Here is a 14,785-nt window from a genome sequence, read left to right as displayed (position 1 = left end):
ACCCAAAGTTAGCAGAAGGAAAGAAATCATAAAGATCAGAGCAGCAATAAATGAAATAGAAACAAAGAAAACAGCAAAGATCAATAAAACTAAAAGCTGGTTTTTGGTTTTTTGGTCCAGAGCACAGGCTCCGGACGTTCAGGCTCAGCGGCCATGGCTCACAGGCCCAGCCGCTTCGCGGCATGTGGGATCTTCCCGGACCGGGGCACGAACCCGTGTCCCCTGCATCGGCAGGCAGACTCTCAACCACTGCGCCACCAGGGAAGCCATAAAAGCTAGTTCTTTGAGAAGACAAACAAAATTGATAAACCATTAGACAGACTCATCAAGAAAAAGAGGGAACGGACTCAAATCAATAAACTTAGAAATGAAAAAGGAGAAGTAACAACTGACACTGCAGAAATACAAAGCATCCTAAGAGACTACTACAAGCAACTCTATGCCAATAAAATGGACAACCTGGAAGAAATGGACAAATTCTTAGAAAGGTATAACCTTGCAAGACTGAACCAGGAAGGAATAGAAAATATGAACAAACCAATCACAAGTAATGAAATTGAAACTGTGATTAAAAATCTTCCAACAAACAGAAGTCCAGGACCAGATGGCCTCACAGGTGAATTCTATCAAACATTTAGAGAAGAGCCAACACCCATCCTTCTCAAACTCTTCCAAAAAACTGCGGAGGAACGAACACTCCGAAACTCTTTCTATGAGGCCACCATCACCCTGAGACCAAAACCAGACAAAGATACTGCAAAAAAAGAAAATTACAGACCAATATCACTGAGGAATATAGATGAAAAAATCGTCAACAAAATACTAGCAAACAGAATCCAACAACACATTAAAAGGATCATACACCATGATCAAGTGGGATTTATCCCAGGGATGCAAGGATTCTTCAATATATGCAAATCAATCAATGCGATACACCATATTAACAAACTGAAGAAGAAAAACCATATGATCATCTCAATAGATGCAGAAAAAGCTTTTGACAAAATTCAACACCCATTTATGATAAAAACTCTCCAGAAAGTGGGCATAGAACCTACCTCAACATAATAAAGGCCATACACGAACAAACCCACAGCAAACAACATTCTCAATGGTGAAAAACTGAAAGCATTTTCTCTAAGATCAGGAATAAGACAAGGATGTCCCCTCTCACCACTATTATTCAACATAGATTTGGAAGTCCTAGTCATGGCAATCAGAGAAGAAAAAGAAATAAAAGGAATACAAATTGGAAAAGAAGTAAAACTGTCACTGTTTGCAGATGACATGATACTATACATAGAGAAGCCTGAAGATGCCACCAGAAAACTACTAGAGCTAATCAATGAATTTGGTAAAGTAACAGGATACAAAATTAATGCACAGAAATCTCTTGTCCTTCCTATACACTAACAACAAAAGATCAGAAAGAGAAATTAAGGAAACACTCCCATTTACCATTGCAACAAAAAGCATAAAATGCCTAGGAATAAACCTACCTAGGGAGACAAAAGACCTGTATGCAGAAAAGTATAAGACATTGATGAAAGAAATTAAAGATGATACCAACAGATGGAGAGATATACCATGTTCTTGGATTGGAAGAATCAATATTGTGAAAATGACTATACTACCCAAAGCAATCTACAGATTCAATGCAATCCCTATCAAATTACAAATGGCATTTTTTACGGAACTAGAACAAAAAATCTTAAAATTTGTATGGAAACACAAAAGACCCCGAATAGCCAAAGCAGTCTTGAGGAAGAAAAAGAGAGCTGGAGGAATCAGCCTCCCTGACTTCAGACTATACTACAAAGCTACAGTAATCCAGACAATATGGTACTGGCACAAAAACAGAAACATAGATCAATGCAACAAGATTGAAAGCCCAGAGATAAACCCATGCACCTATGGTCAACTAATCTATGACAAAGAAGGCAAGGATATACAATGGAGAAAAGACAGTCTCTTCAATAAGTGGTACTGGGAAAACTGGACAGCTACATGTAAAAGAATGAAATTAGAACACTCCCTAACACCATACACAAAAATAAACTCAAAATGGATTAGAGACCTAAATGTAAGACTGGACACTATAAAACGCTTAGAGGAAAACATAGGAAGAACACTCTTTCACATAAATCACAGCAAGATCCTTTTTGATCCACCTCCTAGAGTAATGGAAATAAAAACAAAAATAAACAAATGGGGCCTAATGAACTTCAAAGCTTTTGCACAGCAAAGGAAACCATAAACAAGACGAAAAGACAACCCTCAGAATGGGAGAAAATATTTGCAAATGAATCAAGAGACAAAGGATTAATCTCCAAAATATATAAACAGTTCATGCAGCTCAATATTAAAGAAACAAACAACCCAATCCAAAAATGGGCAGAAGACGTAGTCATTTCTCCAAAGAAGACACACATAGGGCCAAGAAGCATATGAAAAGCTGCTCAACATCACTAATTATTAGAGAAATGCAAATCAAAACTACAATGAGGTATCACCTCACACCAGTTATAATGGGCATCATCAGAAAGTCTACAAACAGCAAATGCTGGAGAGGGTTTGGAGAAAAGGGAACCCTCTTGCACTGTTGGTGGGAATGTAAATTGATACAGCCATTATGGAGAACAGTATGGAGGTTCCTTAAAAAACTAAAAAGAGAATTACCATATGATCCAGCAATCCCACTACTGGGCATATACCCAGAGAAAACCATAATTCAAAAAGACACATGCACCCCAATGTTCATTGCAGCACTATTTACAATAGCCAGGTCATGGAAGCAACCTAAATGCCCATCGACAGATGAATGGATAAAGAAGATGTGGTACATATATACAATAGAATATTAGCCATAAAAAGGAATGAAATTGGGTCATTTGTTGAGACGTGGATGTATCTAGAGATTGTCATATAGAGTGAAGTAAGTCAGAAAGAGAAAAACAAATATCGTATATTAACGAATATCAGTGGAACCTAGAAAAATGGTACAGATGAACCAGTTTGCAGGGCAGAAATTGAGACACAGATCTGTCTCAGAGAACAAACATATGGACACCAATGGGGGGAAGCGGCGGGGCTTGGGGATGCTGATGTGATGAATTGGGTGATTGGCATTGACATGTATACCCTGATGTGTATAAAATTGATGACTAATAAGAACCTGCTGTGTAAAAAAATTAATAAAATAAAATTAAATATATATATATATATTTTGGGACTTCCCTGGTCGTCCAGTGGTTAAGACTCTGTGCTTCCCCTGCAGGGGGTGTGTGTTCGATCCCTGGTTGGGGAACTAAGCAAGGGTGCAGCCAGCAATTAAAAAAAATAAAGACATTTACACTGTCTTTCATATTTACCTGTGTAGTTACCTCACTGAAGCTCTTTATTTCTGTGTGTGGATTTAAATTACTGTCTAGTGTCCTTTAATTTCATACTGAAGGAGTCCCTTCAGTATTTCTTGTAGAGCAGGATGCTAGTGATGAATTCTCTTCATTTTTGTTTACTTGGGCATGTCTTAATTTCTTCTTCACTTTTCAAGTATAGTTCTTCTGGCTATAGATGTCTTTTTTGACAGTTTTTCTTTTTTTCATCACTTTGAATATGTCATACTAACTGCCTTTTGGCTTTCATGGTTTTTGATGAGAAATTAGCTATTAATCTTATTGAGGATCCTTTTTCTGTGATGAGTCATTGTTCTTTCGCTGCTTTTAAGATTCTTTCTTCTGTGCGTGTCGAGAAGTGGGAGGATCCAGCTCTCGGCCATGGAAGTTGCCAAGGTCAGTGGTGAAGTGGCCACCATGGTGTTTTTTAAAACAAAGATTCTTTCTTCATTTTTTTCCTTTTGGTAATGTGGCTATGATGTACTTAGATTTGGATCTCTTTGAGTTTATTCTACTTGGAGTTTGTTGAGCTTCTTAGATGTGCAGATTAATGTTTTCTTCATATTTGGGAAGATTTTGGCCATTAATTCTTCATATATTCCTTCTGCCTCTTTCTCTTATCCCCTACTGAGGCCCCCATTATATAAATGTTGGCACACTTGATAGTGTCCCACAGATCTCTGTGATTCTGTTCATTTTTCTTCATTCTTTTTTTCTTTCTCTTCCTTAGACAGGATCATCTCAATTGACCTGTCTTCAAGTTTGCTGATTCTTTCTTCTGCCAGCCCAAATCTGTTGAGCCCCTTTAGTGAATTTTTCATTTCAGTTATTGTACTTTACAGCTCCAGAATTTCTATTTGGTTTCTTTAAAAAATACTTTCTATCTTTTTATTGATAATCTCCATTTGGTGGCACATAATTCTTATGGTTTCCTTTAATTCTTTAGACATGGTTTCCTTTAGTTCTCTGAACATATGTATAATAGCCAATATAAAATCTTTGTCTAGTAAGTTCATCTGGGCTTCCTCACTGACAGTTTTTACTGACTGCTTTTTTTCCTCTTTTTTTTTTCATTGCCAAACTTTCTTGTATCTTTGTGTGTCTTTGTTAAAAATTGGGCATCAAATAATCTAATATGGCTACTCTGGAAACTAGATATCCCTCTTCCTTTCCAGGGTTTGTTGTTGTTGTTGTTTGTTCAGGGGCTTTTTTGAGCTAATTCTCTGAAATGTGTACTCTTTGTCACGTGCAGCTACTGAATTCTCTGCTTGCTTTGCTTAATTGTCAGCTTAAGACAGAGGTTTTCTTTAATGCCTTGATCTGGTAAGTCTCCCATTCTGTTCTGAGGGGCTCTTTGTGTGTGTTGAGCATAACTTCAACACTCTATTAGGTTACAACTCTGCTTTTGCCTTTACTTCTTGCTTGAGTGGAGACTCAAGGTCAGCCAGAGGTGAGAGACTGGGGCTCTTTTAGGTCTTTCCCTGCATGGGCATGTGTCTTCTAGATCCCCAGGTATATGGGAGCATTTCAAAGCCCCTTTGGACAGCTCATCCCCTAGATTTTCATTTAAGTTTTTGTGTCAGCTTCTTGTTTGCTCCAACTTGTATTGCCACCTCAGGCAGCTGCAAAGTTAAACAACTGCTGCTGAGTGTATTTGGCAAGCACTCTGGGGATAGGGCTTTTCCCAGTAAGTGAGCTCTGCATCAGGTCAAAAAAGATGAGTTTTGTGTATGGGCTTTTCCAGGGAGCTAACAGACAGTGACAAGTTTCAGAGAATGAGCATTTGGGGAGCTTCAAAGTTGTTCTGCCACCTCCAACGGCTGCTAGTTTTCACAGGTACTGTGATTGTGAGGCTGTGATGGTTTTTAAGGCTACCATGGGGCTGGGGAGATGGGCAAATTAAAATGCTACAAACCTCACTGTTCTCAGCAAGTTTCAGACCTTTTTCTTAAATTAACATTTCTTAGGTTGTTACCAGATGTTAATTTCCAGGATTCTGAAAAGGTCAATTTTTCCTAGTGTTCTTGCTGCTTTTATGGAGGAGCAGATTTTCAGAAGTCCTATCTCTACCATCCCAGTAGTGATTCTTCCACTGTATTTTTAGAAAGGGTTTCTTGGGGCCAGGGTGGATAAAAAACCCTGACACTAAAACTGCTGACCTAAGGCTGGCGGCTGCAGAGATTTGGTGAGTACCTCCTTTTGTCTCTGTAGCTTTAGCACAAGCATCAGCCAAGCAGGATTTGATTGTTTTCATCCTTGTCTCTTCCTGCTTCCTAAAAAGTCCCTCTTTCTCTCTCCCTCCTCCCTTCCCTCCCTCTTTCCCGTCAACAAGCATTTGTTGACCATATCTTTAGTGCCTGCGGGTCAAGCTCCTTCTCTGAGGAGCCTGTGCTTTGGTGGAGAAGGACATGTTTGCAGAGCAGACCACCAGCACTGCAGGGAGTGCTGCGACTGAGGGAGGGATCTAGGGGGCTGGGGGAGCCAGGGTAGAGTGATGGATGCTCTTGGGGAAAGGGAAGTCTGGAAGGAGAAAAAATACTGTCTAAGTTCCCTAGAAAGGGAATACCAAGGGTAGTGCTCGGTTTCCCCAGCTGAGAAATAGGCCAGTGGGGAGATGAAAAATCCACTCCACTACAATAGAGACACAAAAACACTGTAGGACCTGTGAGCCATATTCCAGACAAAGGCTCCCACTGGGAGCTGGAGAGAACCCATCCCCACAGGTGGGCAGGGTCGGCTCTGTCTGCAGGTCTGCAGCAGCAGCAAGAAGCCATCTCAGCCAGATATTGTCCCACCAGGCAAAAAAGAGCCTTTCTCCCTGGGGCGAAAAAAAGCCTCGTTTGTACAAGGAAAGGGCCCAAAGCCAAGAGGTGCATGTGTGTGAAACTATCTAGAAATAAACACAAGGCCCAGCCAAAGCTAATCAGAGAGGGACATCTGCTCTGTGCTACTCACACCATTCTGTGACAGGCAGAGAATCAGGACATCGCGTGGGAAAGGGCAGTGAAGGGGAGGAGATGCTGCCCATCCCTTGCCCAGCAGCTGACCTTAGATGAGACACTTCTCCCCTTGGAGCCTCAGTTTCCTTATCTGCAAAATGGGGATAATAACATATTTTTATCTTTTGCAGAGCTCTGTGAGGATCACGTGAGATGAAGGACTTGAAAGGACCCAGGGCAGTGTCAGGGGCCCAGTAAGTCCTTGTCTTTCTTTGACTTTTAGATCAGTTGTAAATTGGAATCATAATTCTAATGGGTTTTTGAGTAAGGTGAGTAATATTATACTTTGTCCTAAAAAAAGTCACTATGTATTCCTCATCTTCTTCCAAAAAGGACTTCAGGAGCTTACAATAAAAGGCAATAAAACCTTTTACGAGGGCAGAAATAAGAACTGAGTGATGAAGTGTGTATTTGGCTGATGGTGCAGGTAGGTGATTACACACAAAATCCATTGCAATCAAACACAAAACAGTCCTCAGCTTCTGGAAGTCAAAGCAAACAGAGTGCCAGGAAAGGTGTTTCCTTCCAGTGAACTCTGGGGAGTTTATCTGGAGGGCTTCTATGTAGGGACCTAGATAGCGCAAGCACGCAGCAAAACGAGAGGACAAGAGGCCCATGCCCAGTTTCAGGAAGAAGAGTCTGAGGTTCAGAGAGAACCTGCCCCCTTTCTCCCAGGCTCAATCTGCCTTTACCACCATGCTCTCTTTATGAATTTGCTTAGGGGCTGAGCACATGTGTATTCTTTCATTCATTCACTGTTCTGTGCATTTCCATTCCCTGGAGCCTCCTCTGCACCAGGCTCTTGGCTGGGTTGGTGATAGCCCCAGCCAGAGGGATTAGATATAAGCCTTTCTGGAGGAGATGCTTGAGCTAGACTGAAAGGACAAAGAATAGTGAATTTGGGGTAAGAGTCCAGGTAGAGGAGGAGACATTCTGGGGGTGGGGAGGACATAAGAGTACAGGTTCAGAGTGGGAGGGCCCCAGACATCCACAATGAGGCTGGAGGTAGGGGACATTGGAGGAACAGTGGTGAGAACTGCAGGAGGCTGTGCTGATGAGGACAGTGCTGTGACATACTGAGGAGGAGGCTGATGGGGATTTGGTGGGGGAGTGGGGAGGGAGGGATTAAGGATGATGCCCTGGTGTCTGCATAGGGAAGCAGGCGGCTGGAGGCCCCCTCCCTGCAATGGGGAACTAGAGGAGAGCAGCTGGGGGAAGTGCTGGGTTCACTGGGGCCAGGTCCAACCTCTGGGTCCAGAGGAGATGACTGGCTGGAGGCAGGAAGTTGGGGCGTCATCAGCATTATGGGGGCGCCGGAGCCACAGGGGTGGGAGAGAGAGAAGAGGGCCAAGGGCAGATCCATTTAAGAGGCAAGTGGGCCCCATAGGAAAGGCATACGAGAAGGGGTCAGAGATGTGGGAGGAAACGCAGGCAAGAGTCAGAGGGGGACCCAGGGGAATGGCCAATGTGAGGCCCAGGAAGAGAGACAGCAACGCATCTGTGTCTGCTGGTACGGCGATCAGGTGGTCAGTGGTAACTTTGGTCAAAAGGATGTGAGTGGCGTGACAGTGAGAAGAGACTGGAGGGGCTGGGAGGAGTGGAAGGCAAGGCAGAGGAGATGGGAGTGGGGTAGGGGTGTGTAGCCTCTGAGGGAAGCTTCACTGTGAGTTGGGGGAAGGGCACACGCAGAAAGAGTGCATTTTGGGTGAAATGAAGGTGGCAGGAGGGAGGCTGGCGGTGAGTACAGGTGAGTCTGCAGGTTGCATGGAAGGTATGGAAAGGATCTTCTCCTGGTGCCTCTGCCAAGGGAAGGACAGGCCATGTCAGGGGAGGGATGGGGACACACAGGAGAACCATCTTGTGTTGAGGGACCCACAGTAGCGAGTCCCGCAAAGACAAGAGGCCGTTTCAGAGTGGGAGACCAGGGATTAAAGTTTCTGAGGCTGATAATGAGATTTGGGAGGTGGCCAAGGGCATAGAGGGGACTGTCACTGGAATTGTAACACTGGAATAGTGTCAAGAAGCCAAGAAAGGCAGCACTGGGCACTGCAGCTCTGGGGACAGTGGCTGGAATTGGAGGGGACACAAAGACCTGGCCCAGGACCAAAGGTCCTGAGTTATGGGGTGGTGCAAGGATTGGCACCTCCAGCCAGGTCCCAGGTCAAGGGCAGACTTCCAGGCCTGGGCTTAGTAATTAAGAAAACCTGGGACTCACCGGGGTCACCTCTTCTTCCAGGCTTGCCACGCCGTCCAGGGGGGCCTAGACAGGAAAACAAGGACGGACTCATTAAGAAGGGAACCCAGTGAGCTTGGGCACAGCCTGCCTGCTGCCAGCACCACCGCATCACCCCCCCCCCAACCCACACCCATAACAGCAGCCTGGGGGCAGCCAGCTCACCACCTTGCTGGCTGGGGGAGGGGAGAGGAGTGGGGATAAAGCGCCATCTCCTGCGCCTCCCTCCCCCCTGCTCCTCTGGATCCTCCCCTGTTGGCTGCGTTCTCATCCCTCACTCATTCATTTAGTTATTCAATTAACTGTTCATTATTTCATTCCCAAGTCCTTTCCCATTCAAAAAGGTTTACTACCTAGAAACTCTTGAGGCAGAAGAGTTTTGCCACTGAGAAACTTCACACTTTCAAGAAAAATAAGGCTGAGGGTGGGAGTTAACTTACAAAAGCCCGGACAAATGCTTTTTAATATTCACTAAAATAAAACAACAGAGACAACACACCACATAAAGACACTATCATGGCATCTCAAATGTTTAAGCTCGGTGGTAACAGCCTCTATCCTATCCATCTACTTCCTTCCTTTTGCTCACTAGACCTTTTGGCACCTCTCTCCCCTCCCCCACAGCTCCAGGGAGCCGCTTATAAATTTCTTGTGATTTATTGCACATAATGTACACTCCAATGCACATTCTTTTCCGCATCCAGTCTTATCCATACATTTTTGCACTTTCTGAATCTGATGCAGATCATCCTGCCTCTGCCTTCTGCCCCTCGGCCCATGTCAGCCCCCGAGACCTGAGTGACTGCGATGCTGAAGAGGAAGAGGGCTCTGGGTCATGGAACCCAGAACCTGGCAGCAGCAGGGCCCAGAGCACAGCTCGCCTGGCCTGGGAGTGGAGGGCTGAGGCCTCAGCCAGCGCGCCCTCATCCCGGCGCCGCTCCTGGAGCCCTGCTGCAAACCTCCCTGACGCTCCCTTGCCTTCCCCTCTCTGCCTCCGTTTTCACTCCCTGTTAGTCTAACTACCCCTGATTCTTCCTCCTGTTTTCCTTCTCTGTGCAGAAGTTTTAAAGCTTGATGTAGTCCAATTTGTCTATTTTTGCTTTTGTTACCTTTTTGACCTTTGAGTTAATTTTAACCTTTTAACCTTTTGAGCTAATTTTTGTATATGGTATAAGGTAAGGGCCCAACTTCATTCTTTTGCATGTGGGTATCCAGTTTTCTCAACAGCATTTGTTGAAGAGACTATCTTTTCCCCATTGTGTAGCCTTGGCGCCTTTGTCTAAAATCATTTGACCATATAAGTGATGTACCCCTGAATTCTGGGAGTAGAAATTCATGCCAGTTACATAGCCCTTGACTTTTCCCGAGACCAGACAGAGACCTTGAGTTTTATGCTGGAATGGCTCAGGGCTGTGTTGATTAGCGAGGCTGAGATTCTGGCACCCCCATAACAAACAATAGCTCCTCACACCAGTGTAACAGCTTATGAAGAGCCTCCAGGTCAGTGATCTCAGCCAAGGCCTGCAACACCTGCAGTGCATGGACAACTGCTTTCAACACCTCCATGTGGGTGTCTCACCAACATCTCAGACCCCTCACGGCTAAACATGCATCCTGCTCTCCTCCCGGCTCCTTCATGGGGCTGACAGCGCCTGGAAACCTCGTGAGGCTGGCCGGTGTTTGGCCCGTTCTATCCAGGCACATCTGTTTTCAGGGTGAGTGAGGGTGTGGGAAGAGGGACCCCAATGGCACACCCAGCATCATGCTCCTTTGGTTGTAGGAGAGAAGAGGCCCAGCTTTCACTCACAAGGTCCAGCAAACTGGTCCCTGGATTCTGTGCTCTCACCAGGCTATAAAAGGCCTGTGCTTGGCTCAGCAAGGTCGCTCACTCGCCCTGGGCCTCAGGCTGACGTATGGGGCGTGGCAGGAAAGGGGCCCAAGAGTGGGAGAGTAAGCCAGGCTCTTCCTGGACATGAAAGCTAAAGCAGTGCCATGGTTTTCTAATGGTCATTACTGGGTACGACTGTAAAATTCTCCATCTGGGAAACTCAAGCCAGATGAAGACATTTACTGCCGCTGAAGTGGCTGAACTAATGGATTTTTCAGGGTGGGTCTCCTGGGTGGCATGGTTAGGCAGAAGGCCCAATGAGGAAGATGCTAGCAAGTGGGCAGCTGCCCAGGCAGGGTGGGGTGCCCTGCCTCCCAGGGCCTTTGGGGGAAGCTCCCAGCAGGCCTGGACTGGGTGGGGGTCCTGGGGGCTGCTGAGTGCACAGGGCCTGTGGGGCTGTAGCCCTGGCAGGCTGGACAGGACTCCCAACTGAAAGGGCTTAAGTAAAGGAGACTGAGGCTTGTGAACTCTCTGCAGGCCAATTCAAACCAGATCCTGGAGGCCTCTGTGTGAACAGCTCACAAACTGACAACTGGCCAACCCACTCTTCTAAGGTTCATACTCATTCAACTGTCTCCAAGATAATTCTATTGAGAGGCAACATGTCCAAACCCAAAATCATCTCCCAATTCTCCGTGTGCTCCCAACAGCGTTCTCTTCTCTCCTAGGTGTAGGTATGATCAGTACCCACAGAGCCAAGCCAGAAACCACCTGGGAGCTGTCCGAGGCATCCTCTTGCCCCACACTTAACTGAGACCCCTTCCTCCTTGGTGTCAGGCAAAGGCTGCCCCTACACTTAGCCTCTTCCACCCACCCTTCCTGCTGTGACTCGTTTGTCCTCCTCCTAACAGAAGGTAGTCCACTGCAGTGTGCAGTCCGCATCTTGTGCAGCCTAAGGTCCCTCTTTACCATTTCTTGGCAATCTCTTTAAAAGACTGTCAAATCTAACAAGATCCATGGCTTAGAAGAGATGCAAGACTATCTTATTTGATGGGCAAAGCTGTTGAGATGAAAGATACTTTTTCTCCTTTCTCCCTACGGCAGGTGATGGAGGTGGTGAGGCCTGCCAGCCTTGATCAAATAGAGGCCCTGGGAGCGGGGAATGCCAGAGCTGAGTCCCATGCTGACCACTAGGCTCCCTGTCTGCTGCTTTTGCAAACAGAGAGGCCTTGCACACACAAGGCCTGGATTGTGGAACCTGTAGTGGGGAAGGCAGGAAGGACGGCCTTTCATGAGTTTCTAGATTGTCAGGTGCTGAGGGCCGGCCATGGGCAGCAGCCCTGGTTCAGCATCTACTAGGTGCCAGGCCAGCTACTCATCCAGCAAATAGGAACTTGGAACCCTTTGTGCTCCAGATCTCCTGTGGCTCATCCAAGGAGCTCATCTATTCCCTACTCAGCCCTCTGAAGAAGATGCTGGTATGCCCTGTATAGAGGGGAACTCTGAGGCTTAAGTGAGGTGAAAAGATTTGCCTAAGGCCACACAGCTGGCGCCTTGCGGAGCCCTTCATCATCAGTCTGTGATTCTTAAGGTGCAAGGGCAGCTGTGCCAGATATGTCGAACCCCCAGGCAGGCAGCCTTGACAATGGAAGGGGTGGCCACCCTGGGGCGAGCAGCAGGGCAGATGGGTTGTGGCCCTCTGGCATCTGGGCCAGGCCTGCAGCAGATTGATCTGGGCTCCCAGGGATAGCCTGGCCAGCTGGCTGCAGCTCAGATGTTCTCCGAACAAGCAAAACCAGGCTCCTGGCCTAGCAGTTTGCCTCAGAGCTTTCCGCTTCTTGGTTTTCTTCTGTTCCTTCCTTTCTACAGTGGCAGAATGTTTCCCACTTCTGGCACAGACTCAGACACTCATGCTGCTCTGGAAGGCACCTGGGAGTCTGTCTTGATCGACCTGCTGATGTATAGATGGAGAAACTCAGGTCTTGCCCAAGGATACTGCTGGAAAAACCATCCCGGCTGGAGAGTCTCCAGGTGATGAAGACCAGCTCAGGCTGTTCTCACCTCTGTGTGACCCACACGGCTCTGGGTCAGGGGCTGGCAGCCATGGGGACGCTGGTGTTTCACAGTGGGTGCTGCCATGGTGGCACCTGCAAAGTTTCCTTCCAGAGGCTTTGAGCAACAGACACCAACAGGTGATGCTGGTGCAGAAGGGGAAAAGACATGACTGAAAGGAAGCTGTTTAACCTGGAGCAAGTTACTCAACCTCTCTGAGCTTTGGGTTCCCAATCCGTGAGGATAAAATTTTAGGGGTGATGGCAACTATACCTGCCTTGCAGAACTGTTAAACAGATGAGCTGGCAGCAGACACACCAGCTTGGGGGCACAAAAGAGGGGCCTATTTGGGACCCCAAGAAATAACTGGCTGCAGGGGCCTCTGGGCCATTAGAATCTGGGGACTTGATGTACATTGGTTATGTGCTTCCCAAGGTGGGTGAAGCCTGAGACAGGGCAGCTATATTTCAGTATAGCTCAAGTATGGTATAGAGGGCAGGGTTTGAGTCCAGAGGCTGGCGAAGCCCTCATTACACCCTGACCTTGAGCCCACAGGGGCAGGGACAGTCTGGAGCTTTTCCAGGTCCCTAATCACAGTCTGTCTGTGGACCTAGGGATCAGGATGCCCGGGCTGAGTGGTCTGGGAATGAGATTTCTCAAAGAAATCCTAAGGTTTCAGGCATCGCATGGGCTGGTGAGGGCTCCAGCTCGCTGCTAAATTACCCTTGTGACAACCATCTGCACATTAAGTAACTCCAGGGAGGATGATGCTTTTCTCAAGCACTGTTCGAGGCCAGACAAACTGGAACCATTTCTAACTGATAAAAATCTCATCTCTGGTTGGGCTGGAGTCCTCATGTCACTGACCAACTCCAAAGGGGGCCTGAACGCCAACAGGCTCCAGGGAGGCCTGAGCAGTGAGGACCTGGTTCTCGCAGTGGTGGTCTCCCTCAATCCTTCCCGGCACCTCCCTCCCCTGATGATACCTCCTTCAGCAACGCTTGCTTTATTGCTGTCCTCTCACAACCCTGGGCCAACCGGGGGACAGCCTGCCCAGGCCCCTCCCTCTCCCTCTTCCCCTGGCTCCAACAGTCACTCAGCAACCCACCCCCTCCCCGCCCATACCCCAGCCCCTGCTCCTCCCTCCTGCCAGCCCCTAAGGGCAGGAGCTTTTGTGCAATTTATCTAATTGAATCTATACTCAGTTCTGAAAAATGCTTTAAACCCTCTCCACACTTTTTTCTCTAAAGATTGGGGAAACTGAGGCTCAGAGAAGTCAAGAAAGGCTTTTTTATAACTTTTAAAACTTTTTTATCTTTTTGAGCAAAGAACTATTCCAGGTGCCTCTTACAGTCTTCCAGGGAATTGAAAATTTTTCCATTAAGAGAATTTTTTTTTTTGGCTGCATTGGGTCTTCGTTGCTGTGCGTGGGCTTTTCTCTAGTTGCGGCGAGCAGGGGCTACTCTTCGTTGCGGTTCATGGGCTTCTCATTGCGGTGGCTTCTCTTGTTGCGGAGCACGGGTTCCAGGCATGCAGGCTTCAGTAGTTGTGGCTCGTGGGCTTAGTTGCTCCACAGCATGTGGGATCTTCCTGGACCAGGGATCGAACCTGCGTCCCCTGCATTGGCAGGCGGATTCTCAACCACTGCACCACCAGGGAAGTCCAAGAGAATTTTGTAAAGACCAAAATGAATGGAAATCCGAAGGTGCAATGTCTGGTGAATACGTCAATGAATCAGAACTTCCCAGCCAAGCTGTAACAGTTTTTGCCTGGTCATCAAAGAAACATGCAGTCTTACCTAGAGGGGTGGGATAGGGAGGGTGGGAGGGAGATGTAAGAGGAAGGAGATATGGGGATATATGTATATGTATAGCTGATTCACTTTGTTATAAAGCAGAAACTATGTATAGCTGATTCACTTTGTTATAAAGCAGAAACTAACACACCACTGTAAAGCAATTGTACTCCAATAAAGATGCTAAAAAAAAAAAAAAGAAACATGCGGTTTTGCATTATCCCGATGGGAGATTATGCGTTTCCTTATTGACACTTTTCATCGAGTGTTGCTTTCAGTTGGTCTAGTTGGGAGCAGTACCTGTTGGAATTAATCGTTTGGAAGGAGCTCATAATAGAGGACTCCCTTCCAATCCCACCATATACACAACACCACCTTCTTTGGATGAAGACCTTTATTTGGTGTGGTTGTTGGTGGTTCATTTCACTTGCTCCACAATCTCTTCCATTCCACATTATTGTACAGTATCCACTTTTCATTGCC

At 46.5% G+C, this 14,785-nt stretch overlaps 1 protein-coding gene across 1 annotated transcript in view; it reads right to left on the bottom strand.

Annotated features, from left to right (window-relative positions):
- The window catches only part of COL23A1 (collagen type XXIII alpha 1 chain), a gene marked incomplete at its 5' end in the record, with an annotated part of 352,130 nt that overhangs the window by 60,478 nt on the left and 276,867 nt on the right, over window positions 1-14,785 (bottom strand). The window contains one exon of the mRNA XM_082837159.1: window positions 8,610-8,654. Coding sequence (XP_082693285.1) covers window positions 8,610-8,654 — 45 coding nt within the window. The remainder of the gene's footprint in view (window positions 1-8,609; window positions 8,655-14,785) is intronic.

Source organism: Leucopleurus acutus, assembly GCF_964270905.1.
Source record: "Leucopleurus acutus genome assembly, chromosome: 3".
NCBI classification, from domain to species: Eukaryota; Metazoa; Chordata; class Mammalia; order Artiodactyla; family Delphinidae; genus Leucopleurus; species Leucopleurus acutus.
Note: the sequence above shows the minus strand (reverse complement) of the source record. Positions and strands in the feature narration are given on the sequence as shown.